Below are 27,298 nucleotides of genomic sequence, written 5' to 3' on the forward strand. Positions count from 1 at the left end.
GATTGTAATGTGAGGCTATTATGGATTGCCGTTTTTCTCGAATATATTATTTGGTTCATTAGAATTAGCCATACCTCTCTACTTTGCATTCTTTTAATGTGAGTAATCAAGGATTGACTGAAAAATATATCTATGCAAATAATGGCTATTCATCTGCATGCTCTGAATCTGGACCTTCATAGAGCTTATGTGTGCATATAGAAACATAATGCTAAGTGGTCATTTTCCTGCACTTTTTGACTGCTTAGCATTCTGTTTCTATATGCACACATAACCTCTATGAAGGCAGGGCTGAAGGGAAAAAAAATGGTTAACCACCCCTCACATCTGCACACACAGCTAAAAGCCTTAAAAATCTTAAAAGTCTCATCTTTATGTAACACTTCATATACTCAAAAATCTATGTGTAAATTTGGAGTTACATGTTAGGCAGGTGTTGGTCACACACCATCCCCCTCTTCATTCTAGCCTAAAGGGGGAGCTCCAGTGGACATCGAGGGTATTTAAATATACTGTTGCGCCACCAGTGGGTGGGAAGGTGGAGTGGCTGCCAGGGTAGCGAGCCGTGTGAAGCTTTTGGTGGGAGGAGCTATGGATCAAAAATTGCTGTCTCCAACAGTCAACTTCCTTAAATTTCCTTGCAGCTGATCAGGTAAGCTGGGGCTGAGAATGCCTTCTGCTTTACTCCGGGCAAATCAAAGCCTGAGAGAGCCTGGGCTGATTTCATGAAGAGGGCTGCTAAGAATCTTAAGGTAAAGAGGTAAAATGGGTTTTCAAGGATTTGCCTTTATTGAGCTCAACTCATCAAGGTAGAACAGAGTGGGAGAGGGCTGCCAGATAAAATTTTGTATGGGGTATACTTATACTAAAAAAAAAAAAAATTCACTGTTTATCTGAAATTCAAATTTACCTGGGAGTCTTGTGTTTTTATTTGATAAACCTGGCATCTCTAGAGAGGATCCTAAGCAGAAGCCCTAGCGGGGGAACGAAGGGGGCAAGCAACTGGTACCCTCTTTGCCCTGGCTTCTAAGTCGTTGTGGCAAGTGAATGGATGGGGTGTCCAGAAAAAAGAGGTAAAGAACTCTAGGAGCAGGAGATTTGACTAATGAGTCAGAAACACCTTATGTTGTTTCTTAATGAAGTTCATGTAGAAGGACCTTTTTGAAGTTATGTGATTTTGCGTGTGTTTCATTTCTTGGAGTAACAAATTGAGTACCATTACTCTTTCTCTCCCATTTTTCCGTTTCTGATGACATTTTGTGTTGGCAGCTATCAGCTGCTCTAAAGACAGCGTCTAGGAATACTTAGCATCAGGAATGCCTTCCGACTTTTGATAATTTGGTACCAATGTGCTTCGTTGTGTTTGGGTTTTAATTTTATTCTGGTTGGCTGGTTTGTAAATAGATGATGCGTTTTTGATGAGCTTATTATTGACTAGTCATTCAGTTAATATTTTTCTACAGGGATGGACGGTATTCGATGAGAGCCGTGGTAAGAAGTGTGTAAGTGAGGGGGGAGAGGGCAGGAAGTAGATTTAAGGTATTAGTGAGGCAGGCTTGCTTTCACTGTTAACAGCTTCTGGGATTTTTATTGTTATTTGCTGTTTAAAAAATTTCAAAGAAAAAGATCAAGCTCATGATCATTTGAAAATAAATGTTTAACGTAAATGAAGCTAAGCGTGGGTCATGAAGGGAAGCCGCAGACATTTTTCTTGTAAGAAGGCATATGCATTAGAGAGCCACAAGAAGGCCCCACCTGCTGTGATTTTCCTAAAGCCACCTTTGTCTTAGTAGCTTCAGGGAATTTGACTTGCGGCTTGTTCAGAGAAATTCAGGATGGGGGTGGGGCAGTTGGAGAACGCAGTTTTTTTCTAAACTGACCCTGGAAATGCAGGGCCCTCCTGGGCAGGCCCAGGTGCTGATTAGATATGGATCTGCTGCTGGCTCCTTTATTCGTCCGGTGGGGCCCTATATCCTGAGGGCCTTTGTGGCCAGAGACCCCTTGGAATCAGACCAGAGTTTGTGTCTGTGGGTCTCATGGATTCATGTCACTTTTGGTTAAGTTACACTAAATTACCAGGATGTTTCAGCCATGATGGTCACATATTCCTCAGGGTCTATATTCATAGGAAAAATAAATTAGGAACTAGCTATATTCAGGACCTGAATAGAATAACGGTTCATTTGGAACAGATAACCAGGAGGAGCCTCAGTCATATGTTGACTATTGTTCTCTTCTTGGAGGAAGAAGAAAGAACTTATGAAAGAAAATAGCAAGAGAAGCACTTAGGCTTCTAAGGCAGACTTAGTGTTATGCCCTATAACATTATTCTCATGAAGTTCAACAAACGTGTATGGAGGGGTGACTATTCATCAGGCGCACACACACATCTCTGGAGATTGAAGAAGAGGAAGATGTAGTTCTGCCTTTATACTGGCTCAAAGTCTAATAGAGGAGACAAGCATGTAAACAATTTATCGATGTACACTGCGATAAGAGCTATGATAAAACTGAGTACAAGGTGCAGTTGGAAGCACAAAGGAGGGAGAGATAAATGGGGGCAGGAGTGGGGAGATGGTTCCAGGAAAATCTTTACAGAGGAAAAGCCATTTGAACTGAGAATCCATATTGGGTAGTGAAAGTCTGGAAACTTGGCTTGTGTGCTTACTGAGCTGCTTATGAATTACGACAAGTCACCTCATCCCTTTGGCCTTCACATTCTCTGTAAGATAAAGGTGCACAAGATGTTCCCTACAATCAGATTCAGCCATAAACTGTTTCCATCCTGGGAATCAAATTATCTTAGTGGGCTATTTCAGAACAAAAGTGTGATTGTAGAGCCCAGTACTCCCTTTGTCATTGGGAGATTAAAATGTAAAAGTTCTCTGGAGACAGATAGGCAAGAAAATTATTCTGCTCTCCTCCCAGCTTCTCGCCTATTCAAACTTGTTATTTGGTTTGCACCAACGTCATTGCCCTGTGTATATGTGTGTGGGCTGTGTGTCAAGAAAACAGAGTTGGGACAATATGAAGAAGTTGGGTACAGTGCTGGCTGCAATGGTGGGGGGTACTTGGCTAGCCCTCTCCATGGGGATCGACATTCAGCCTCATTAATTTTGCCTTCATTATATTTAGGAAATGGTTTATTAAAGAGTTTTTCCCCTAAATTTCTTGCCTGCATCTCACATTTAAATTAAAAGTTGTATGCAGAATTTTAAGTCTGCGTGTTGTGCATTTATGTCAACATTTATAGATGATACAATACTTGGAGGAGAAAATGATGCAGATTATCCATTTTTGTAAAGACAGAATTCTAAAAGGAAGAAAGTGGGAAATTTGCCAGTAGTATGCTGATATCTGGCTAATAACTCATTGTATGTTGATCTTGACTCAGGTTTCTCCTAGCTTTAATAAATCTGTGATGCACACTGGGGGCAGTTGGGGGGGGGGGTAGGGGAGGAGCAGCGGGGGTGGGGAGGACGGGGAGGGATAACATGGGGAGAAATGCTGGATATAGTATACACCTAAAGTAAAATTAAAAATAAATAAATAAATAAATAAATAAATAAATAAATCTGTGATGCTTGCAGGATCTAGCCAAACTGGTACATACGATTTGTAATTCTGAAATCAGTGTTACTTCGTCTGAGAAGCCATGTCTATGCATGTAAGTATGTTACAGTGGGGCACTATTGTCAGACATTTTTCATTTAATACATGATGATTAAAATGGAATAACAACATTTTTCTTCATAGAACAAATCATCTGTTGGGTTCCTTGATTTAACATTTAACTTTTAACTCTTGGCAGTTTAGCAGATCAGTGAGATTATGTATTTGAAAAGTAATCCAGTTATAATTGTATTTGAGAGAGAATATTTAGGAGTTTTTTTTTTCTGTATAACTCCATATGTATTTGACGAAGCAAGTCATTCTGCAAACAGCTGTTTCTCTTAAGATACTGTGGCTGACAAAGGGTAATTTGCAGCCTCCCAGGTTCCTTTTCTTATTCTGATGTATGGTAGGGCTTTCTCTCATGAACATAAAGTACATGTCCCAGGGTTTTTCTACCACCCAGTGCATGGGAAGTCTTGTGTCTGACAGACCCTGACTCTCATAACTCCCTAGACATAGGTGGGATTTGAATCTCTACAATTATACATTTTTCTCTTAGTCAAAGGCTTTGTATTCATTTGAGAAAAGGCTGAATGCAGGAAAAAGGCAATAGATTGAATTTGGGAGGCTTTATAAATGTTCTACAACGTTTCCCTTTGTCTGTCATCAACTTCTTGATGCAGATGTACTTCAGAAATGTCATCGGCTATTTTCACCCCCTGCTTGCTGCTTTTTGAGTGCATTTTTAAAAGACAGTCGATGGGAAAGGGGAGCTGGAAGATTCATATGATTCATAGGTGTACTAGCACTTATTTCAGCAGATAATCGCTTTCCTATTGAATCACTTTGCTATTTTCTTTACTCAGTAACACAGTGAAAGACCAGATGAGAATGACATGTTTTTTAAGCCCAAAAGGAAATGGAAAAGGAGGGAAATTGAGGCAAGCATAAATGAGCTTGCTCTCTAGTCTCTTCAACGTTTCTTTAATCTTGAGTGTATATGGGAGGGGGAGAGAGTTGATTTTCATGTCTTGACTCCCCTTAGCTGCTGGTTTTAGTACATAGCCTGCTCTGCCAGAGGGTGGCGACTGTCATAGGTACATTTACAGAGCCATTTAAGACAGAGCCTGATACTTTGCACTAGTGTGTGCTAATTCTGAACCTATGGGTCTAGATTGGAAGAAGGAGGGCTTGGGACACCACTGACTTGGCTAGGGAAACCTGAAGGGTGATTTTTCAGAGCCAACATGGCTGCTGGGCTATCACACCAAACTGTTATAGACCCAGTGTGACAGGGTACCTTGTGGCCCACTCAGAGTGCTTAGGTGGCCTACGGAAATCATTGGAACCTTCCTAGTACAGAGTTATTGATTTTCCAAAGGACAAAAACAATAGATGATTACCTACTCGACTGGGACAGTCCCTCCCTAATCCCCACTCCATCTCAAACTTACATGCTTTACCAAAGCCTTAATTCTATACCACGGATTAAAAAACAAGTGTTAACAGATGTCAAAAGCCAAGTTTGTTTTCTCCCAAACACCAATTAAAGTATTTTGGCCTATAATTAAGTTTGGGCCTCTTGAAGAATGAACACTATGCAGAGGAGATTTATCATCACCAAGTGTTGTGCGTATAAATATATTATCCTGAGTTCTAAAGTTGTCTTCGAAAAAAACAGGGGCATAGTTTTCTTTTGAAATGTTGTATTCCACAGATAACATAGATATTAAATTACCTGGTCTCCTCATCTATTGTTTGGATAGAGAATGCAGATTTTTATTTTATTTTATAAGCCTTCTTGAACATAAACAGCAGTTTCTGGTAAGGTGATGTTGCTATGCATTTGCATTGTTATAGAATTAAATTATGGATTCTGTCATTCAAAATAGAAGCTTTATAAATCGAGTAAAATCTCATAACTAAGATGAATACGTTTATTTAAATCTCATGCTGCCTTATATTCTGTACTTGAGTTTTATAACCCAACTTGATATAATTTTTTAAAGTGTAATTCTTTTTTCTATTTCTGTGTACTGTTTTTGCTCTGCTAAACTGTCATTGTTTTCTAAGAAAAAGCTTAAGATAAGTTACTTTATGAAAAGGATATAAAAGCACAAAGGCATGTTCACTTCTTTATCGGTATATTGGCAGGAAATGTGCCAAATACAGTGTGTTCTCTCTCTCCCTTCTTCTCCCTCTGATTACATTCAGTGTAGATGATACTAAAACTAAATTGTAACAAATGGTGAAATTCCAATTATTCTTTTTTCTTTCTTTTCTTTAACTTATCTAATGTTTGGAATTCCTGAATATGAAAGACACTCTTCATTATATAGCTTTTTTTTGCAGTGGAGTTACAAATTGTGTTCTATGCTTGTGTATGCTATTTGTCTAAACAAGCTATCTGGGTGGCTCCGCAATCCTTAAGCAATGCTGCTCAGCAGCTGCCTAATTTCTTTTCTCACTACTGCTGTCAAACTACCCCAATGCATAGGAATTTGAGTGGTGGCCCTAACTGGAGTATGCAGCAAGATGAAAAATAGTCAAAGGAGAAGGAGGGTCAGGAGTAAGTTATTTAGACCCGGTTAGGCGGCAGGGTCTCCAAATGCAGCTGCAATTGATAATAAAAAGGACTGAAATTCAGAAAAGAGGTCAGGGGTAGAGATAGAGATTTAAGATCCAAGCAATTGTAGAAATATTTGGAACTTTGAAAAAACTTAGTTTCTCCGGGGAAAAGAGGTTAGAGAGGAGAGCAAGAGGATTTAGAACTGGGCCTTGGGGAAATCTTTAATGTTAGGGTGTGGGAAGAGGAAGAGAAACCCTGAAGTAGAAGCATAAACTAGCATGTTTGGCTGCGGAAGTCACCAAGTGTCACTGCCTCCATCAGCTGTTAATTCTGAGCCTGATCACCTCAGTTTTGTAGATGGAGAGTGGAGACTCTAGGAACTAAAGATCCTTGTCAATTTCTGTCTTGCTTCACGTTGGTGGGTGTAAAAAGAAGCTAATGGTTTCTCTCAGGGGTACGTTTATGGGGAAAAGAGCCCTATTACTGTGATTGAGCACACAAAGGGTTTTCCTTACACTCATTATATATGTTGAAATTGCACAGCTATTCCTAGGCTACTTTTAAGAATTTAGGAGGATTAGGTTAATACGATTCTTAACTCATACTACCAATAAATTATTCTTTCTCCAAGATTTGCATAGAAATACAAAAGTACATAAAACTAAGATTTTTGATTTTATAAATCATTCTAATTTAATTTAATGTAAATTGAGCATTGGGAAAAACAAAAAGACGAGCTCCACAGAAAACAATGGTGTCTTTTAATTTCTCACACTGACTTTTAAGTTATACTCAGCTTCTTGCCAGAGGAGTTAAAACAATAGAGCCACCTTGTCCTAGTGATCTAATATTTAAAAAGAGCAGATGCAGTACATCTGGGTTTGCATTATAGGTAGCTCTAGAAAAGTTTTGAAGGACATGTCTTGATTCTCAATGAAATTATAGGAATGTTTTAATAACAAGATAACTAAACAATGAAGAAGTGATTGCATAAACTATGTAGGCATCATAAATAAGGAAGACACATAGCATGTGTTGAATGAAAACACTTGGTGAACAAACTCATTTTTCTCTTGGGAATTCAGGTGGCCTAGCAGCTTGCACTCTTCCATCCAAAAAAATGTTGCCCTTTTGCTCCCCACCTCCCCCTCCCCCAGTAACCTCATGTACTGTAAAGAATCTTAGCATCTGTGGGAAACAGAATTGTTTGCAGTTGTGCTTCCTTAAAAGGTTTATGGTGGACCTGGTAATCCAAATAAGAGAGACTCATTAGCTTCTTTGTATAGTGCTCATGAGTAAAACACAGTAATGGGTCACATTGTGACAATGCGATCAACAACTAGTCCAGCGACATCCTTTGCTGCTACATAGTAAACATCATAATTAGCAGCCATGCCAGCATTTAGGTGACACCAAAAGCATGTTTGGTTCCACAGAACTGACATACTATCCTGTCTTGAAAGTGCTTAACATCAATAAAAAACATTCACTTTGCTGAGAATCCAAAATACACTTTGGTCTCCATCATGCAAGTGATCTAGGGCCATTATCTCTGGAACCTAAAGAGCAAAATGGCTGCCAAGCATAGGGATTTATTATTTCATTAACAGACTGTCAGTGAATTTCAGGGTGTTTCTTGCCTTGTATGGATTCAAGAAGAAGAGTTTTGGAGCTTAGATCGTCCCCAGATAATGGAGTTCAAAATTTATCTATTTGTGTATAGTTTTAATTAAATGTTTTCCCTATTCTTCATTGTTAGGGTCGGTGCACTCGAGAGAACTGCAAGTACCTTCACCCTCCTCCACACTTACAAACGCAGCTGGAAATTAATGGGCGTAACAATCTGATTCAACAGAAGACTGCCGCAGCCATGTTCGCCCAGCAGATGCAGCTTATGCTCCAGAACGCTCAAATGTCATCACTTGTAAGTCACAGCTATCTTTTGAAAATTGCCAGTAAATATCTACAGTGGATTAACCTGGCAGGGACTTGAGGAAGTTAGTTGCAACAGGATTTAGGACACAAACTAATATGTTCATTGACACTACAGAGCTGTGCACATGAAGAGAGCAGTCAGGTGTGTTGCATTGAAAACCTGGCTGCATTTATGCATGAGTTCAGTTTGTAAGAGAATATGGACAAAGGAGCAGGGATATTTTAAGATAAGAAGAGTTTTTATTATTATTACATGGAAACCTTTGAATTCTAGGACATTAATTCAAACAGATTTTCTTGTTTGATGGGGATTTTGTTGTTGTTGTTTTTTTTCTTTTTGAGACAGAGTTTCACTCTTGTTGTCCAGGCTGGAGTGCAATGGTGCAATCTAGGCTCACTGCAACCTCTGCCTCCCGGGTTCAAACAATTCTCCCTCCTCAGCCTCCTAAGTATGTGGTATTACAGGTGCCTGCCATCACGTCCAGCTAATTTTTTTGTGTATTTTTAGTAGACACAGGGTTTCACCATGTTGGCCAGGCTGGTCTCGAACTGCTGACCTCAGGTGACCCACCCGTCTCAGCCTCCCAAAGTGCTGGAATTACAGGTGTGAGCCATTGCACCCAGCCTGTTGTTGCTTTTAAATAAACTTTCTATTTTGAAATAATGTTATATTTACAGAAAAGTTGCAAACGCATTAATAGTATAAAGAGTTCCTGTATTACCCTTCACCCAGTTGTCCCCACTGTTAACATCTTATATTACTGTGGTAGATTTGTCAGAAGCAAGAAACTGGAATTGCATGTCATTACTATTAACTAAACTCCAGACTTTAGTCAGATTTCCCCAGGTTTTCTATTAATGTAATCCTTCTATTCCAATGTCTGATTTAGGGTACCACAGTGCATTCATTTGAATTTTAGCTCCCCTCTCTTCTCTGCCCTATCACCATTTCTCAGCTTTTCCCAATTTCTCATGATCTTGATGGTGGCTTTCCCTTATCCTATGCAAAAGTTAATAAGATTATGTGTCATTCTAGACAAGTATCTATTATTTTTGTGGACTCGTGAGTTTAAATGGATCCTTTAGAAATTAATTAAGCTATATCTGTTCATATTGTTTTATTGAAACTTCACTCTTGTCCCTATGCCTTAAAATATAAACTTCCATTTTGCTTTTACATCTCTTCGGGGGAATTGAAAACTGTCCCTTTTCTGCTATAGTTCTTCAAGCCTCACATTTAACTCAGTGGTGCCTCATTCTAATTCCAGCTGGCCTACTTCCTTTAAAGTATTAACAGGATAAATTTGAAAAGCCTATGTTACCTTTATTTGTTACACACTTAATCAGTGACTACGATGAACATATTGAAAGCTGAAATATGTATGTAGTATTTAGATGCAATGAAAATGTGGGAGTAGGACAGTCTGCTATCAGTAAAGCCCATCTCGTTATAAAGTTGATTCTCAGAATTCAAGGATATGACATACTTTCATGAATACATCTTTATGGATAAATGCAAAAACAGGTGGGAGAGGCAATGATGAATCACTAAAGGTTTGTACCATGATACTCTTTTTCCAGAATGTCTAGACAGATTTAAGTAAAATAAATAGATTTCAGGTTCTGTACTATTAGTTTACCAAAAAGATTTGCCTTGGAACTCAATGGTGATTAATTATGTTGGTAAATTAGTTCCTAGAAGGTAAGCTCCTCAGTGCTCCTCTTTGACCCTCAGTAATTCTTTACATTGTTGAAGTCCTTGCACAGACTATTTCTCTGGGCTTTCACGTACTGATGTATCCCAGTCTCTCCCTACTTCTAAGGTCAGAGGGAAGATAAAGTCTTTTGGGTACTGAATATTGTTATGAACAAAACCATAGAGAAGTAAATGTGCTTGGTAAGTACAGAAAATGCGAATGAGCAGGGAATAAAGCAAGGCAGTTTTTTATTTTTTTCCCCAGCTTTACTGAGGTATAATTAGCCAATAAAATTGTATATATTTTAAAGCATACAGCATGTTGATTTGTTAGACGTATACATTGTGAAATGAGATGGCATGGATGAACCTGGCAGGCATTAAGCCAAGTGAAATAAGCCAGACACAGAAAAACCAAATACTATATGATCTCACTCATATGTGGAATCTTGAAAAAACTGAATGCATAGAAACAGAGCGTCGAAAGGTGGTTGCCAGGGGATGTGGGTGGAAGGGGATGGGGGAAGATGTTGGTCAAAGGTATGGCAAGGGAGATTTTAACTCACAGTTGCTACTCTCAGCTTCTCATGGGATGTCTCAATTTCAAACTAAGCAAAGAATAGGATGCAGATTTCATTATCAGACACCTAAGCCCAGTGTTTCCTACAGAGCTGGAACACTTATCTTTTCAAAGGTCAAGGGACAGCTTCAGGGTGCTAGTGAAATGCCTTGTTTCAGAGAATCAGAGAGCAAGAAGTGGAGTACAGTAGGGGTACTGAGGGAAGCCGTTCTATTCAGCCTCTGCTAGAGTCTCTCCATTCCAAGTCTCACTCTTCAAGTGTTATTGATCATGCTGGCTCACACTGGAGAATAGGGAGTAACTTTTTTGAGAATCCAATAAGAAATCCATTTTGCTTTCCAGCCTCTTCACTTGTGCTTTCTAATTTGATTCTCCATGCTTTCTATGTTATAATACGTTTCCTGATCTTTTCTTCGATGAGGGTAATTTCAGACTTCAGATGAGAGAAGATGACTGATATGATTCACAGGAGTACAATTCATTTTATAGCGTATTACAAGATACAAGGCATTACTTAGAAGACCCAAGGCAACAATTGGAAATTGCTTCTCTACCTTGTAGGTTATTTAATGATAGCTGTTATGATGCGACGCGCTGATAAATGATTAATTCCTGCAGCTATTATGTGTACAAAAATCTAACCCCAAGATGGTTGTTATGTTCCTCTTCTATGGTCTAAGGAAGCCACTTTGTAAGCATGGTATAATTGAGCTAGTGTGAGCAATTTTAAGTATCATTTACCGGTCTGATTTGGAAAAAATGTTCTTTATTGTGGATCCTGATATTATTACAGAAGTAATGTATCATTTTACTTAATTTCTCTGGTACCTACTCTCCCCAAAACAACTCTCTATCCCTTTTAATCACCCCCACTCAATAATCTGATTCTTGTCTTTAAAATAGTCAACCTTTTGTTTAAGAAATTTCCAGTGCTGATATTTGTAGGGTTGCATATTAAGACCCATTTGTATCACTGGCTTGAACTTCACGTCTTTCCACAAAGAATACTTTGATCTGTTTCGAGGATACCGGAAGAGCACATCTGCCTTGGCAAAATTGAATATGGTTTGCTTATTATAAGCCCCTAGATAAAGGGAATGTCAACCTAAATGCGATGGTAGCTACAGAACAGATTCTGTTGAGTGTGACTGAACAATGAATAAAAGCCACACCTAGTCAATTTGGGTGGAATGCTGACTGGAGCAGGCAAGTTGGTTCACTCTATTAAACAGGTCTGAATTGACATTTGCCAGTATAAAAGTCCACCTCTGAAAGCTTTTTGTTGGCTTTATTAAGGAAGTTCATCAGGTGAAACAAAATGTGTGACCCCCTAGTGTTTTTCAATGCAGTTTAAGAGAGATTGTTTCTGATGTTCCCAACAAAAAAGTTTAAGTTGAAGTATCCCCTTGGCATAATCAGAAGGCAAATACAACCACTGTGGAAGAATGTTAGAAAGAGCAGATACAGCGGACTACCCTGAAGCAAAGCTAATGTTTTAAAATTTCGGTTTTACAATTAGGAATTTTAGTTACGAGGAAAGCTTCTCACTACTGGATGTGGTGTATGTATTTATAAAGTGAATATGATACTATAGGCTGTTGGAATGTTTTTATTTGGATGTTTTGCATATCTATACCTGTCCATATCCAAACTAAAGGAATACCTGGGAAATTTCTTTAGTTTCTCTCTTTGAATGTGGTGATTCACATGGAAACAGATCCTGACACACAGGTGAACTTGACCCAGTAGAGTGTATTCATTTGATTATTTATATAGGGATTGTTGACTCAGCACATTTGAGGTTGCATTGGGGTGTGCCAAGTAATCAGGTTCTGTTGTATGCTATTTATGGCTGGTATTCCTGTGGCCAAGTTACCGAGTTCCAAACCATGAAGGCCATAAACAAGGGTTCCTCTCCAGGTTTTCCTTTATCTCAAATTGAATCATCTGATGTCTGCCTGGATCCCTCTCCACCTTTCTACATCATTTTTATAATTCTATTTACCAAATATATTTCTTATAAACAGGCTTGTATGTTTATCTAACATTAATATGGTAAGGAACAAAGGTGATGTAACACTTCAGAACCAAGAGAAAAAAAATAGTTCAAATAGGTAGTAGGAATGGAGATATCCCAATTAATGAATAATGAATAATATTGTTTTAAATGTTTGTTTTTCTCTTTTACTAAAGGGCTACAAGGTATTATAGTACTTAGGTTTATATTACTTATAAACTTAGTGACTAGAGATAAAATTGGAAAATATTTATTTATTTATTTATTTTGAGACACGATGTCACTCTGTGGCCCAGGCTAGAGTGCAGTGGCATGATCATTGCTCAATGTAGCCACAAACTTCTGGGGTCAAGCCATCATCCTGCCCCAGCCTCCTGAGTAGCTGAGACTACAGGTGCACATCACCATGCCCAGATAATGTTTTTTTAAAAAATTTTGGCCAGGCAGAGTGGCTTATACCTGTAATCCCAACACTTTGGGAAACTGAGGTGGGCAGATTGAGAGGTCAAGAGATAGAGACCAGCCTGGCCAACATAGTGAAACCCATCTCTACTAAAAATACAAAAATTAGCTGGGCATGGTGGCGTGCACCTGTAGTCCCAGCGGGAGACTGAGGCAGGAGAATCGCTTGAACCCGGGAGATGGAAGTTGCAGTGAGCCGAGATAGTACCACTGCACTCCAGCCTGGCAACAGAGTGAGATTCTGTCTCAAAAAAAAAAAGAAAAATTTTGAATAGAAATAGAAATGTGATTTCACTATGTTGCCTGGTCTGGTGTTGATTTCCCAACCTCAAGCAATCCTCCTGCCTTGACCTCCCAAAGTGCTGGGATGCCTTGCCTACTTTTTAATTTTTGTAAGTCAGTTGTTAAATGATACAGTACTTGAAAACAAGAGGACAAATATTCATACTAGAGTTATAATTTATTAGTTCAAACAAACTTAGTTTATTCACTGAAATATTTACTCTATAAAAAAGAATAGTTTTGTCACGGCTTTTTTATCAAGAATTATTATTTTAAAAGGTGGCCCAGACATTTTGTAGGTTTAATAGAAAAGAAAACTGTGTCCATATTCTAAATTACCAATCTCATGGTCAGTACAGAAATTATAATATGTTTTAATGAAGGTTCTACAGCAGATTTTTTAGTTCACCTACTCATGTAATGATGAATGATGGCATTTCATTCGTTACTCTTGATGTGGTGACATTACCTGTTTTGTAAAGCGATTTTTGCAAAATATTCAAGTCAGGAAAAGACAGGCATTATGTAATTATAAGGTTAATATGCTCCTAATATAATTACAACAGTCATGATCATGCAAACTTCCACATTGAGGTTGACCAAATCACATTACAGAAGTACCTAGAGTGCTATCATGCCACGATCATCTAGATTTTACTATTTATTCTGAAAGGTTAGACAGAATTTTACTTTTAGGTGTATCAGCTGAAGCCTAATGTTATCTATTTGTTCAACTAACATTGTTTTCAAGGTGGACTTTATCCTGAGACTAACATGAGGGGTTTAGGGATGCTCATTTGGATGGTTTCCTTCCAAGACCCTGAGAGGGGTCCTACCAATGTATTTAAAATGGGTTTGTAAAATTTGCAAAAGATATTTGTGTGTTTCATTCTTAAAGCTCTACTTCCCCACCCAGTAGTCTAAGCTTCAAACCCACAGATCCCAGATTTGCTACTCATTGCAGTTATTGGTCCAAAGTATACTAGTTATTCGGGCCTTTTGCTAAGACTGTGTATGTCACATAGCTTAAAGCTTCTTTTATGTTAGAACAAAATAAATCCCCTAGCAGTCCCTTTGCTGCTTTGCCTCACCTCTGTTAATAGACACTGTGAAATCTGTTTTTTCAAAAATTGAATAAAAATTCTACACTTTTGCAGCCAAACAGAGGACAATTCTACATGATACCTTCTACAGTGCCCAGTTTCTTTGAGAGTCACAAATCTCAACATTCTCCCCTTATCATCCTTTATATATTCCCGTGAGATAAATTAAATGTAATTTCCTCTATTTTGGGTCCTTCTCCTCTGGGGCTGGTTAGCTAGTTAGTTGGAGCCTGGTTCTAATGAGACCATGGTGGCCTGTGAGCTTCACTGTTTGTGGTCACAGTGTAATCTGCAGCCAGCTACCTTGAGATTGCTTGCTGTAGATCACAAATGAAGTGAAGGCTGGGAGTTTGGTGGGGTCTGTGAAAATCTCAATATGGCTCAGTAATTTGTCAGTGAGAGGAGACCTCATATAAAAACCTGTGGTTGCCTCACCACCTGATAATTAAAGTGGTACCCCCAAACATTTTTCATTTGCCTTAATATCCTGTAAAGATCTGTTAAATATTAATGTACACCCTTCTTTCTATAGTCTTCTCTCTTGAACCACTCTGGCTACCAGTCACATTAGCAATTCATTAATCACCTGGATTATACACGTTGTGATTTACACACTTTGTAATAAAGGTACATATTTTTATCTATAGTATCACTAAACCACTTTTTTTTAGAAATCTTAATTAGGTAGCTTCTAGTATGGATTTAGCCACCCTAATTTTAAAAATACATACATACATACACATCTGAGATCCCTGTATGTACATATGTATGTATGTATGTATAAAATACCCTGGGCTTTTTATACTATTTGATCTAGCATTTCATATCTTTATCAAAAAGGAGTTTAGGACTAGCCATCTGCCTAAAGTCTTCCTCAGCGGAGAGCAAGACTGAAGGATTTATTCCATCTCTCTGCCACCATTTTTGAAACTACTTTTACTCCTTTTTGCACTCTGATTTTTAAATTGGGTTGGTCTAATTAATAAATTAAATATTTAATTTAATTTTTAATCAATGGTTTAGGAATCCATTTTTATTCAATCCAGTAAGTATTTATTGAGCATATACCCTGTGACAGGTATTTAAATGAGTGAAGGGTGGATAAAAAGATGATCGAGGAATGAACTCTACCCTCTAGGAATTAATTATGTAACAAAACTAAGATGTTGGATAAATATTTTCTGGTCCCCTTAATTTCTGATTTGTACCTGATTCTTCATATTTTTTAGCTTTCGGCCTTTCTTTTTTCCACATAGAATTATTTTTCTATTAGCCATGCAAGGTTCTGTTTTGGGTTGTGCTGTTTTGATGGTGTGGTGGTGGTTTGTCATACCCCTGATAATTTTAACTTTTAACGCAACTTGCACTGACATGTTCATAGTCTCCAGGTTTCCTGTGGGTTCCTTGCTTTGTTCAGCTCTTCCTGTTTATCTTCCAAAAACCCACATTTTGTTTACACCCCTTGTTAAAACTAGATAACTTAATTTTTTGAACCTCTTTATTGAGGTAAGATTGACACACAAAAGCTGCACATGTTCAATGTATACAAATTGATGACTTTGGAGACAAACAGATACTCATGATACCATCACTACAATCCATGTCACAAACTTGATTTTTTAAAAAATAGTCTTTGTTTCCTACTAAAATACTAAAGTTAATTGAATTGCCATTGTTATACGGTGATCACCAAGAAAGTTTTAAGTCACTTCCTGTTCACCTCCTTGGGAACAATGTCAAAGTTACCCTGCTTATGAAGTGTCAATCATTTGCCCTCTTCCTAGGTGATATGCTGGTTTGTGTTTAGGTACTCCTTTATGGTTCCTGGCCTGCTATTGTATTTCTCCTCCCAGCAAATATGGGTAGCTCTGAACCATGACTAGTGTTCTCATTTGTGTTATCCTTTATACCTCTTATACTCACAATCACATATTGATCTTTCACCTAACCTGCCTGCCTTCAATGCTTTCTCTTACTTGGAGACTTCTCTGATTTATAAGGTCAGAAAAGCCAGATCAACATGGGGACAATGGTTCACTTTTGACCCCTGAACTTTTTTTTTCTTAGCTCTCTCTAGAGCCATGGTGACTTATTCAATAACAAGTACAATTGGTACATAAACACCACTATCAGCTTGCATCTGTTTATAACGTTAACTGTCAATTACTGAGAGACCAATTAACTAGTCTGGAGGTTATGTGGGTCTCCTGCAGCCTGCATTTTGGCCACTTCAGTCCCCATGGAACATTACTCAAGGAGTGTGGAAATGATCGAGCAAATACTGTGAAAGAGAGATGATTCAATTGTGCTGTGTGTAAGTGAAGTCGGATGGAAATTAAAAATATGTATTTCAGTGCATTTTGGAATTATCTAAAGATAGAAATATGCATGATGGCCATAAAAGGGGCTTCCTTTTATATTATATAAATGTTTGCAAATGAGCAGTAAAATGAAGATATTATGATGCTAGTAAAATTTGAGAGTGCTATTTTTCTGTATTAAAATTGAGTCAACAAATTGTTACCAAATGTTTACCCTTCTGTAAAAGAAAATGTCTAATCATTCAATTCTAGACAGGAACTGAGAGATGGAAGGCCCTGATTATTCTGTTGACCTTAGGCCAGGATTTTGAAATATTTTATATTGACTTAACAATAATTGTAACCAATCTTGGATATTTTTGAGGTAACTACAAATAGATCTAGGCTATTGAGGAGATACAAAGATTGATTTGGCATAACATTTAATTTGTATTTCTTTATACTAGCTTGAGGAATAACCTGTTAAGTCACTATTCCTAAAGTGTGTGTAAACTAGACATTTATTTGAGGCATAGTTTTGCATTAAATTGCATTGCCTCAGCATCCTTTAAGAGCAATCTGTGGTGGCTCTTAAAAATTTACCTTTACAGGATTCCAACTATTTCCCTATTCTTAGTCACTGAGTAGTACTTGTTCTATAAACAAATCATTAAGAATCCTAATATTAGTATTTGAAAGAACATTTTAGTGAATACCTTAGTATTGGTTTACAAAGCCAAATATTTTCAATTTGTGGAATCTTGCTACAGATATTAAATTTACATCTTGATATGTATGTATATATAATATATATAATTATATATATATTTTAATATATGTAATTGGTACTTTACTCCAGAAAGTGAGGGAGAATTTTAATTTTTGAAATCCTTTAGAATCAAGGTCGGTGAACTTTCTTATAAATGGCTGGATATAAATATTTTAGGCTGTGAGGTTCAAGAGGCAAAGTTAAGGGTATTATATAGATACTTATATAACAAGACAGGAAAGAAATACTTACAGTTTTTTGTAATACAGGTCTACTAATGAGCACAGTGAAATTTGTAGATGGACACTGGATTAAGAATTTCCTATAATTTTCATGTTTCATCAAATATTATTCTCCTATTTTTTTTCAATCATTTAAAACTGTAAAAAACATTCTTAGGTTGCTGGCTGAATTTGCTTTACTGGCCCTACTTTGCAAAGCCTTACTCTAGAACAGAGATTCTTAACCACTAAGTAGTTCATAACCCGACACCAGGGGTGAGTGTCGTGGGGTCCTTGATCTTGTTCGGATCACAAGCAACATTTTTTGCATACATGAATTTTTCTGTGGACAGAGTCTGCAGCCTTCATCTGACTCTTGAAGAAGTCCTGGACTCCAAAAAGATTAGGAGCCACTCTTCTCTAGACATTTCATTAATTCTTAGGACACATTTCCTGAGTGCCTGATAGTTCCTAAGTACTCTGCAAGTCACTGGGAACTCATGGGAATTTCTACTGTAGGAACTGATACTACTAGAGACATGGGGATAAATAGTTGTTAGGTAGTCTTGTTCATAAAGCCTGTTGTCACCATTCTTGCTGGTTGACAAGACTCAGAAAGATGAAAATTTATACCTGGTTATGGGAGGGACAGTCTTCTCTTATTTTCAAGTATTTAGTAAATGATTTAGGTTGGAATTTAAACATCTGAAACATTTAAGTGTTCAGACCATTTCAGGCTATAAAGATAAATCAGAGTCAATGTATTTAAAACCTTTTCCTGTACAATAAAAATTAACCCACAGATAGGTTCATGTTAGCTCAACTGACATCAAGGGCTGAGATATATGTAGAGACAGGATTAAAGTTGCTTATTAAAGCTGAGCTTGTGAGCTTGCAAGCTGCTTGATTTAACCTGTGGCTGTTAGTCAATGCTAAGCCCTTGAATGTTCAAATTCATGAAATGGAGTAGTTACCCTGGGGCAGAGGTGGTGGTGAGAAAACAGAAATGTCCAACTGAAAATAAATAAGCCACTCAGGAGTTCCTGCCTCTGCCCCAGGATTGAGAATGGAATAGCTTGCTTCTTCTCAATAAACAGTGTTATAGAATGTATTTCATACTCAAGGAGGAAATGGTTATAAGAGCTAGGATACTAATTTTAAGATCTAAAGATAGCATAGCATAGTTTGTGGTAAAACCTTTGAAAAACCTAAATGCTTTCAGCAATCCCTTTACATTTTATATATAGACGAATCATTAATTTATAGCTTTTTTCCATACATGTGGAACAGATAACAAATCTAAGAAAGTTTAAAAGTATTCCCCCAAAAAAGCAGAATTTAGCTAGGAGAATTTCCCTGTTGAGTCACCCCAAAAAAGAAAAGAAAAAAAATTACAGAAGTAAAAAGCTACCATAAACAGAAAGCATTGCTTACACATATATTAGACTTCAATATTGTTAATTGATCAGCATTTATTAGTGATTAATAACTTTTTAATCTGGAAAATTATCCCACCTCCAGGTCTTTCAGTTCGAAAATTAGCAGATGCAATAATGGTCCCGCTCAATTTTGTAAAAGGCAAAAGCAAAACGTATGCAGGAGAATGGGATGGTGACTTAAGTGAGAAATTTACCAGGAAAGTCGGAGACAACAAATACTAAGTGCACTATTGTGTGCTTCAAAAATGGAGTTTTTCTCATCAGAGATTCTCACTGATCTTGAGATGACTATGAATCATTACATTGATAAAGTCTGCTTTATTGCTGAAGCCTGCCTGGGTGGCTGTTTCCAGAAAATTTCCTTCTCATCATATAAAATAATGTCACATCAGCTAGTTCCTGAGCTTAGCATCTCATTCCATGACAAGTATCCCATATTCCTGTAGTCTGTTACATCATAAGACCCAGTTAGACTGGGTCAGCCCTTGGCTGTTTGCCCCCAAACTTTAGAGTCCCTCTCCTGACTACTCCAGCATCTTTCTTTCCTGGCACCTGGCATTCCCTTTCTACTTAAACCTCTTGGCAGCAATGCCTTTTCTACTTACCCCCGTGAGTCTTGCCAGTTTTTTGGTGCCAGATCCTTCCTGCCCTTCCTGATGTCGCAATCGGCTAATTTGATAAACTCACCTAAGGTAGAACACTGATAGGGGAGTGCTTCCTTCTAAGCTGAATATGGTTTATAACAGGCTCTTCTTGGAATGCTACGTGGGTGACAATTTCAAGTCTCTGTGGGGGTGGGGCAATGAATATACATTGCCCCTCACTTTATATTCCACAATCTGTATTTAAGAGTTGTTTCTATTAATGTAACTTAGCAGATATGGGCACAGTTTGGCAAATGCTACAAATTCAGGGTTTTTTTTCAGTGAAAAAAAATTGTAAAAAGCAAGAAAGAACACATGTGATTAGTAATACACAGTGAGACACCACCAGTTTCACAATAACTATAGAGTCATTATTAGAAATATACTACATTTAGTCATGATTTAGTATTCATTCATTAAACTTTTAAAATGTATCACTGAGTATATCTGTCAACCAATCATTCACTAAGTGTTGGGCGCTATAGGGGAGATGAGAACTATCAAAGAAATAAAACCACATTGATAAGAAAAGATACCCACATGTGGAACAAACTGGAAAACAGCAAAGTGATAAATAATATGGCCACAAATAATAAAGGAAATATACATATTAAACTTTTTGGTCCAGGATCTTTGAAAATAGAAAAAGCAGTAATAGCTTTTTGTATTTCGGAGGCTTTGTTTTTTTTACGAGTTACGTTCTAGTTTGTATACCATATAATCCTGTTATCTTATCTCTTCCTGCCTAACAGGGATTCCTGTAGCATTTCTAGTGCCTTCTTTTGAACTATGAGTATCATCTGGCCCCCTAGATAAAGACAAGGCTATGCAAGTCAGATTAGCTTGTGAAACAGGACCTTTAGGATGACTACAGTAAACAATAATTTCTTGTACACTTAAAAATAACTAAAAAACTATAATTAGTGTTTGTAACACAAAGGAATAATAAATGCTTGAGGAAATAGATACTCCATTTACCCTGATGTGATTATCACACATTGTATGCATGTATCAAAATATCTGATATACCCCATAAATATAGATGCCTACTATGTACACATAAAAATTAAAAATTAAACAAAAACAGGACCTCTAATTTTAAAAAATAACAAAATATAATGAACTGTACTAAACTCGTTGTAGGTAGATATTAAAGGACTCACTTTTTCTAATTTACCCTTTTCTTCCTCAACTCCTTCCTGTGTTCCATAATTGTCAGTGGACCAAGAAGAGAGAAGCACAGCCAGTGTTTGGTCATACAGATGGGGCCTGTGGTAGGACAGACTGCCTTAAAGCCAAGCAGTATTGATGGGGAAGAGGAAGGAGGAAGGAAAGGGACTGAATGCAAAGGCCATGCCTGTGTAAGGAAACAAGGAAGACTGTCCATATATGTAATGTCATTGTTGACATGGTTTTTAAGGAAAAAAGAAAGAGTTGAAGGAAACATGTTTGGAACAGACTCTAGGGATGAGATTTAATTTGGCTAATTCATGACTGTTAAAATCATGTGGCTTATTTTATCAGCTTACAACAAAGTTATTAAAGAGATTTGTTGGCTTAAAAGCAACTCCTATATGGAAATTAGTATAAGACTAAAAATAAATCAGAAGAAACAATGGTAGATTTTGATGTGGCATAAGTAATTTTGATGTTTCTGAAAGAATGCCTCCATGTGTAACGATAGGAAGAATCTGTTTACCTCTAACATCTTTTTTTCTCTTTTAACCATACAGGGTTCTTTTCCTATGGCTCCATCACTTCCAAATCCTCACATGGCTTTCAATCCTTACATACCACATCCTGGGATGGGCCTGGTTCCCGCGGAACTTGTACCAAATACACCTGTTCTGATTCCTGGAAACCCACCTCTCGCATTGACAGGAGCCATTGGTCCAAAACCGATGCGTTCAGATAAACTGGAGGTATTTGTGAAGATATCTATAAATACCTGTAGAATAGATATTAACCTTATGCATAAAGCAGCATTCTCAGAGCCCCATGTGTTGTTTGTTTTAAATAAGAGTACCCAAATTTTTTAGCTTATGGGGTATAACCTCAGAAAAATGTTAAATAATTTTACTACTGCAATCGTACCTTGATATAATGTGCACTAATTCAGCTGTATCGTAGGTCAAACAATATTTTAAGTGTATCCAGCCATAGACTGTGAGATGGCACAGGAAGCCTCTGTGGGAATGTTCCTGTTACCCAGGCTCCAGCTTTCAGAAACAGATTACTGTATTTGTTAATGAGTCTCTACTTGCTAGAATAATCAAAGTGGGAAAAAAGTAGACAATATAACTCTCTATGATTGCAGAATGTAAAGCTATATGAATACAGAAGGTAAATAAGTCTCATAGTGCCTAAACTTCTTTCTCCATTTTAAGACTGATGTGCTAGGTAATAAATACCCCAGATGCCTAACAAAAGAAAATCTAAAAAAAATTTCAAACAGCTTTTTGATTTATTGAAGTCCTTCATTCTTCTCTTGTTATTCTTTGTACATTGAAATAACTAGTCTTTTCTTTACAAAGTCAGCTCCATTTGCAGCCCCTTAAATGCCTGGTGATGTATTGTAATAGAATTTGATTGCACATATAACTCAGTTATAGTTCACAAGTTGGCTATGGAAAACCACCAATGCACTGCTGTGTGATAAAGACTCATCTTGGACTTAAAAAAAAAACTAATTACGCTTAAGGCTGTGTATTAACTGGAGGATTAAAACTGGTTTTCAGTAATACTTTTAAACATTTTTATTTCAATGTAAGGACAACCTTCCTTTGGGGAGAATAGGAATTTTTTTCTGGGAATAGAAATTCTGTCTGTTCATATCTCATAGTGAATATGGCTTTACATTATTCTTTATCTTTTTAGATTTGTTCTTAAATAATATATCCAATGTATGTATAATTACTCTTACATTCACTGGCAAAATAAATAAAAGCCAATCAGCTTCCAGTTATCAATATGATATGTGTGTATATGCGTGTGTGTGTTCTCTCTAAGGTTTGCCGAGAATTTCAGCGTGGAAATTGTACTCGTGGGGAGAATGATTGCCGCTATGCTCACCCTACTGATGCTTCCATGATTGAAGTGGGTGATAATACTGTGACAATCTGCATGGATTACATCAAAGGTCGATGCTCCCGGGAGAAATGCAAGTACTTTCATCCTCCTGCACACTTGCAAGCCAAACTCAAGGCAGCTCATCACCAGATGAACCATTCAGCTGCCATGGTAAGAAAAGACCTGCACTTGTGGCCTGTTTCAGAGTAAATGATTTGTATATTCCTCAATTTGTCTAATATCCTGTAACCATAATAATGGATGGTCAGGAGTGGACCTTAATATGAACAGTCAAGGTTATAAGCTGGAAAAGAACGAACCTATTTATTCTACATTCTGTACTAAGATTTTCTAAAGATAATTATTTAAAAGCTTTACTAATGCTTTTAACCCACTGTGCTCTTTTTCCCATTTTCAGAGAAAGGATAAATTATATGATTTAAACAGTCAGTTATTTTTGAGTGCTTTTATAGTTTCACTACCCTCAATATCCTAGAGAGGCAGAAAGTTGCCTCTGCTCTGTGAGCCACTTTCATGGGCACTTTGCTACTAACATCCTTAATGCCTTTAAAAACAGTGCACTTAAAACATAGGATATTAAGTAGGTTCCAATTTCCTAAAGGTTAAGGCCACCTTCCTCTCTGGAGGCATAGTATCAAGGAGAGCAGCCTGCTTAGTCTAGAGGGAAATTTTTATGTGGTTGGGAGCAGAGGCCTGACTTTTTTGTTTGTTTGTTTGGTTGGTTTTTTTGTTTTGAGACGGAGTCTCGCTCTGTCACCTAGACTTGAGTGTAGTGGCATGATCTCGGCTCACTGCCACCTCCGTCTCCCGGGTTAAAGCAATTCTCTAGCCTTAGCCTCCTGAGTAGCTGGGACTACAGGCATGTGCCACTGCTTCTGGCGAATTTTTATATTTTTTGTAGAGACTGGGTTTCACCATGTCGGCCAGGCTGGTCTTGAACTCCTGACCTCAGGTGATCCACCTGCCTCAGCCTCCCAAAGTGCTGGGATTACAGACATGAGCCACTGCACCCAGCCCAGAGGCCTAACTTTTAAGTTGCCATAGAAAGCCAATTTTGAGGGAACAGTTAGTGCTGCTTAGTAACACTGAAAGGTAGGAAGCAGGAGACATACTTGTGTAACACTGCAGTGTGGTCACTTAAAACGAGCAATTCTCCTGACTGAAGTTTGCCACAGCTGTCCATTGTTTTGATGTGCTGCTTGCTATGTCTTTCTTTTTCTACCTGGACCTTTCCTTGTGTAATAAGGCATAACAGCCCCAATAAAGGACAAAACCCACAGGAAACCTCATGTTCCCTGGGTGTGGAAAAAGCACTGAAATGACCCTGAAGCCTAGGAGATGCACTGTGAGCTAAATCTCCTCGCAAACATTCATAGTTCAGACTCCCATGACAGAGATTTTGCCTATTTACAACAGAGAGACACTTATTTTCAAACATCCCTATTAAGAAGGTTTTCCTCATACTGAGTTGAAATTTATCTTGCTGCAACTGGAACTTCACAAAAGAAGTCAATCTCTGTTCCAAGTGAGAGTGACTGTCATGTTTCCTCTCTAAGCCAAATACTGCAAATTTCTCCTACTTTTCCTAGTAGGTTATGGTTTCAAGGACACAGTGCCATTTTCGGACTGGCTCTGCTTTTTTTCAGAACTGAACTCATTACATCGTGAAGGATCTGAGCACCAAAGTAGAGCAAACTTATTTTCTCCCTTGATCAGAACAATGTAGTCTGTTAATGAATATTGAAAAGACTTTACCAAATGCTTTTTGTCTTAAATGCTTTTGAATGGGAGAATTTTCAGCTATGAAAATGGCTTTGTATGCAGGTGTCCATTTCTTATGATTTGAGTGCGTTTGATAGAATGCAAAGATTACAAGTCAGCCCCAAATTTCCATGTAGAGAGCTAAATATTACATCATAGGTCTTCAATTGTTACTTGTGAATATCAATATAAAATTCCCTTTTAAGTAACTGATCACAGCCAGATCTTAGCAGTGAGATCAAGTTGGCCCACAGGAATTTGATAGAGGTAAGATTAAATAAAGGAGGGATTCACGAAGAAATTCAAGCTTTTTGTATTTTTTTTTTTTTTTTTTTTTTTTTTTTTTTTTTTTGAGGCGAAGTTTCGCTCGTTACCCAGGCTGGAGTGCAATGGCGCGATCACGGCTCACCGCAACCTCCGCCTCCTGGGTTCAGGCAATTCTCCTGCCTCAGCCTCCTGAGTAGCTGGGATTACAGGCACGCGCCACCGTGCCCAGCTAATTTTTTGTATTAGTAGAGACGGGGTTTCACCATGTTGACCAGAACGGTCTCGATCTCTTGACCTCGTGATCCACCCGTCTCGGCCTCCCAAAGTGCTGGGATTACAGGCTTGAGCCACCGCGCCCGGCCGCTTTTTGTATTTTTTAAGGACTTATAGTGGACATGCTTTGTAGAAGAGATTTTTACCTTGTTCATGTATATAGCTCAGGTTGAGTTCACAAAAAGCAGTTTGTATTAAAAAATAAACAAAAAAAAGACATGAAGGGTTGATACTTAGTTCATCCACAGTCTCACACCTCTTTGACAGGTTTATGAGTTTAATAGTACAAGCACCACCCAATCGGAACTGGGCACTGACCCATCAGGATAAACCCCAGCCATAAACAAGCCGTACTACCTTACCAGCGTCTACCTGTCAAATGTTCATCTAGGTTTCGCCCCAATTTGTAGTTTGCTAGGCAACGTAACTGTGGTTCTGATGATCATACCATGCTGCCAACTTTCAAGAGAAAGGGATACTCCCCATTTATACCAAAGGGAAATCTTTTTAACAATCCGTTAAGTAAGTCTTCTGCCTTAGACAGTTAAAATGTTCAGCAAAACCATTTTCTCCCAATAGAGATAAAAAGCATTTGAAATGATAGATTTTGTTTTATGGTTTGTGATTTTAGTCTTGACCTTTGTCATCTGGCCCGCTGGGATATATTTGGAAATTTTATATCTCTAAAGCTCCTCAACTTACTTTATCTTACTCTTCTGGCATGCTTCTCTTTATTTAGGTGAAATAAAAAGCAGACCTGCACTAACCTAGAGTTCCCAAAAGAAAATAGGGATACGTTGAGACCTTTGTTATTCACAGGAATGATGTCATGGCATTACCCTTTGGACACATGGCAGGATGGTTACTGAACACAAGTATTCCTGTTCCTTAAAAATTTGGAACATACCTAATTGTTGTTGCTGGGACATGTTTATTAAGTAACGTGCAATTTGCTGAGAAAAAAAAAAAAAGTAAAGTAGTGTTAAACTTCTCCAAAGAATCTGATCCAGAGGCAAGTTTGACTGAGTATTATAAGCACAGTGGGATTTTGAAAAAACTGTAGACATGAAAGGATACTTTAAAAATGCTAATAGGTTTTAGAATTAAACCTTACAAGAACTTAACAAAGCAAATGGTACATGCTGAAATGCACAGCAAGCCTCTATAAATAAGAACTGCATATATTTTGCTAACTATCTATATAGTACCTGGATGAGGTAGGCGGTGGGGAAGGAAATATTCATTTGCTTCTTCCTTACGTGTTAGGAAATACACAGTTTTCGGATTTGAACTGGAAGTCTTTGTATAAATTGGATTTTATTTTATGGGATGACAGTGTCAGACTCTCATCTACCAACATCTGTTTTATCACCTATATGCCATTTATGTCCTAGAACTATATTGGAGTTTTATCTGGCAGAAATGTCTTTCCTCCTATATCTGTTGCTTCTGCTAATCTCACTTTTATAGATTCATAGATGAGTATCCCTGAGATATTAGTTTTAAATGATTGTTTGCCGTAATAGATTTCTGTCACATCCTGCTCAAATGAGGTCTAAATTAGTGAAGTTGAAAACCTTTTTTCTTTTTTTTTTTTGCATTTTTTTTTTCTGTTTTGGATTACTGCTCATCTAGTGGACTGCCTTTTTTTTCCCCCCTTAAGACAGGCTCTCACTCTGTTACTCAGGCTGGAGTGCAGTGGTGTGGTCTCAGCTCACTGCAGCCCTGACCTCCTGGGCTTAAGCAGTCCTCCCTCAGCCTCCCAAGTAGCTGGAACCACAGGAATGCACCACCATGCCTGGTTAATTTTTCTATTTTTTTGTATAGATGGGGTTTTGCCATGTTGCCTAGGCTGGTCTCAAACTCCTGAGCTCAAACAATCTGCTGATCTCAGCCTCCCAAAGTGTTGGGATTACAGGCATGAGCCACTGCACATGGCTGTGAACCTCCTTATCTCTGCAATTGGTTACCTTGCTGTGGGGCCACTGCTTATCCAGTGTCTTGCCCAGTGGATACCGTTATGAAGGATTTCCAGGACATACCTTATATAAGTGGTGCTTGCTTGGTTTGAGTACATTTGTTACTTTCTCTAGTACTAGTACCATCTCTTGCCCTACAGGCCCTGCAGCCTGGTACACTGCAACTGATACCAAAGAGATCAGCCCTGGAAAAGCTGAATGGTGCCACCCCGGTCTTTAATCCCAGTGTTTTTCACTGCCAGCAGGCTCTAACTAACCTGCCGTTCCCCCATCCGGCGTATATCCCTGCAGGTGAG

General features: G+C 38.0%; 1 protein-coding gene across 6 annotated transcripts in view; it reads left to right on the forward strand.

Moving 5' to 3' along the window:
• Positions 1-27,298, forward strand: part of MBNL3 (muscleblind like splicing regulator 3) — a 113,952-nt gene that overhangs the window by 72,115 nt on the left and 14,539 nt on the right. For 3 of the 6 annotated variants that reach the window (XM_012458773.2, XM_012458766.2, XM_012458774.2), the window contains 4 exons: positions 7,944-8,108; positions 21,366-21,554; positions 22,642-22,872; positions 27,143-27,293. In XM_012458773.2, the coding sequence (XP_012314196.2) occupies positions 8,055-8,108; positions 21,366-21,554; positions 22,642-22,872; positions 27,143-27,293 (625 nt within the window). In that variant the 5' untranslated portion in view covers positions 7,944-8,054. The other 3 variants (XM_012458768.2, XM_012458770.2, XM_012458772.2) reach the window with 2 other exon arrangements.

The sequence above is a fragment of the Aotus nancymaae genome, unplaced genomic scaffold, assembly GCF_030222135.1.
Source record: "Aotus nancymaae isolate 86718 unplaced genomic scaffold, 86718_ANA_hifiasm-v0.15.2.pri h1tg000004l, whole genome shotgun sequence".
NCBI lineage: Eukaryota > Metazoa > Chordata > Mammalia > Primates > Aotidae > Aotus > Aotus nancymaae.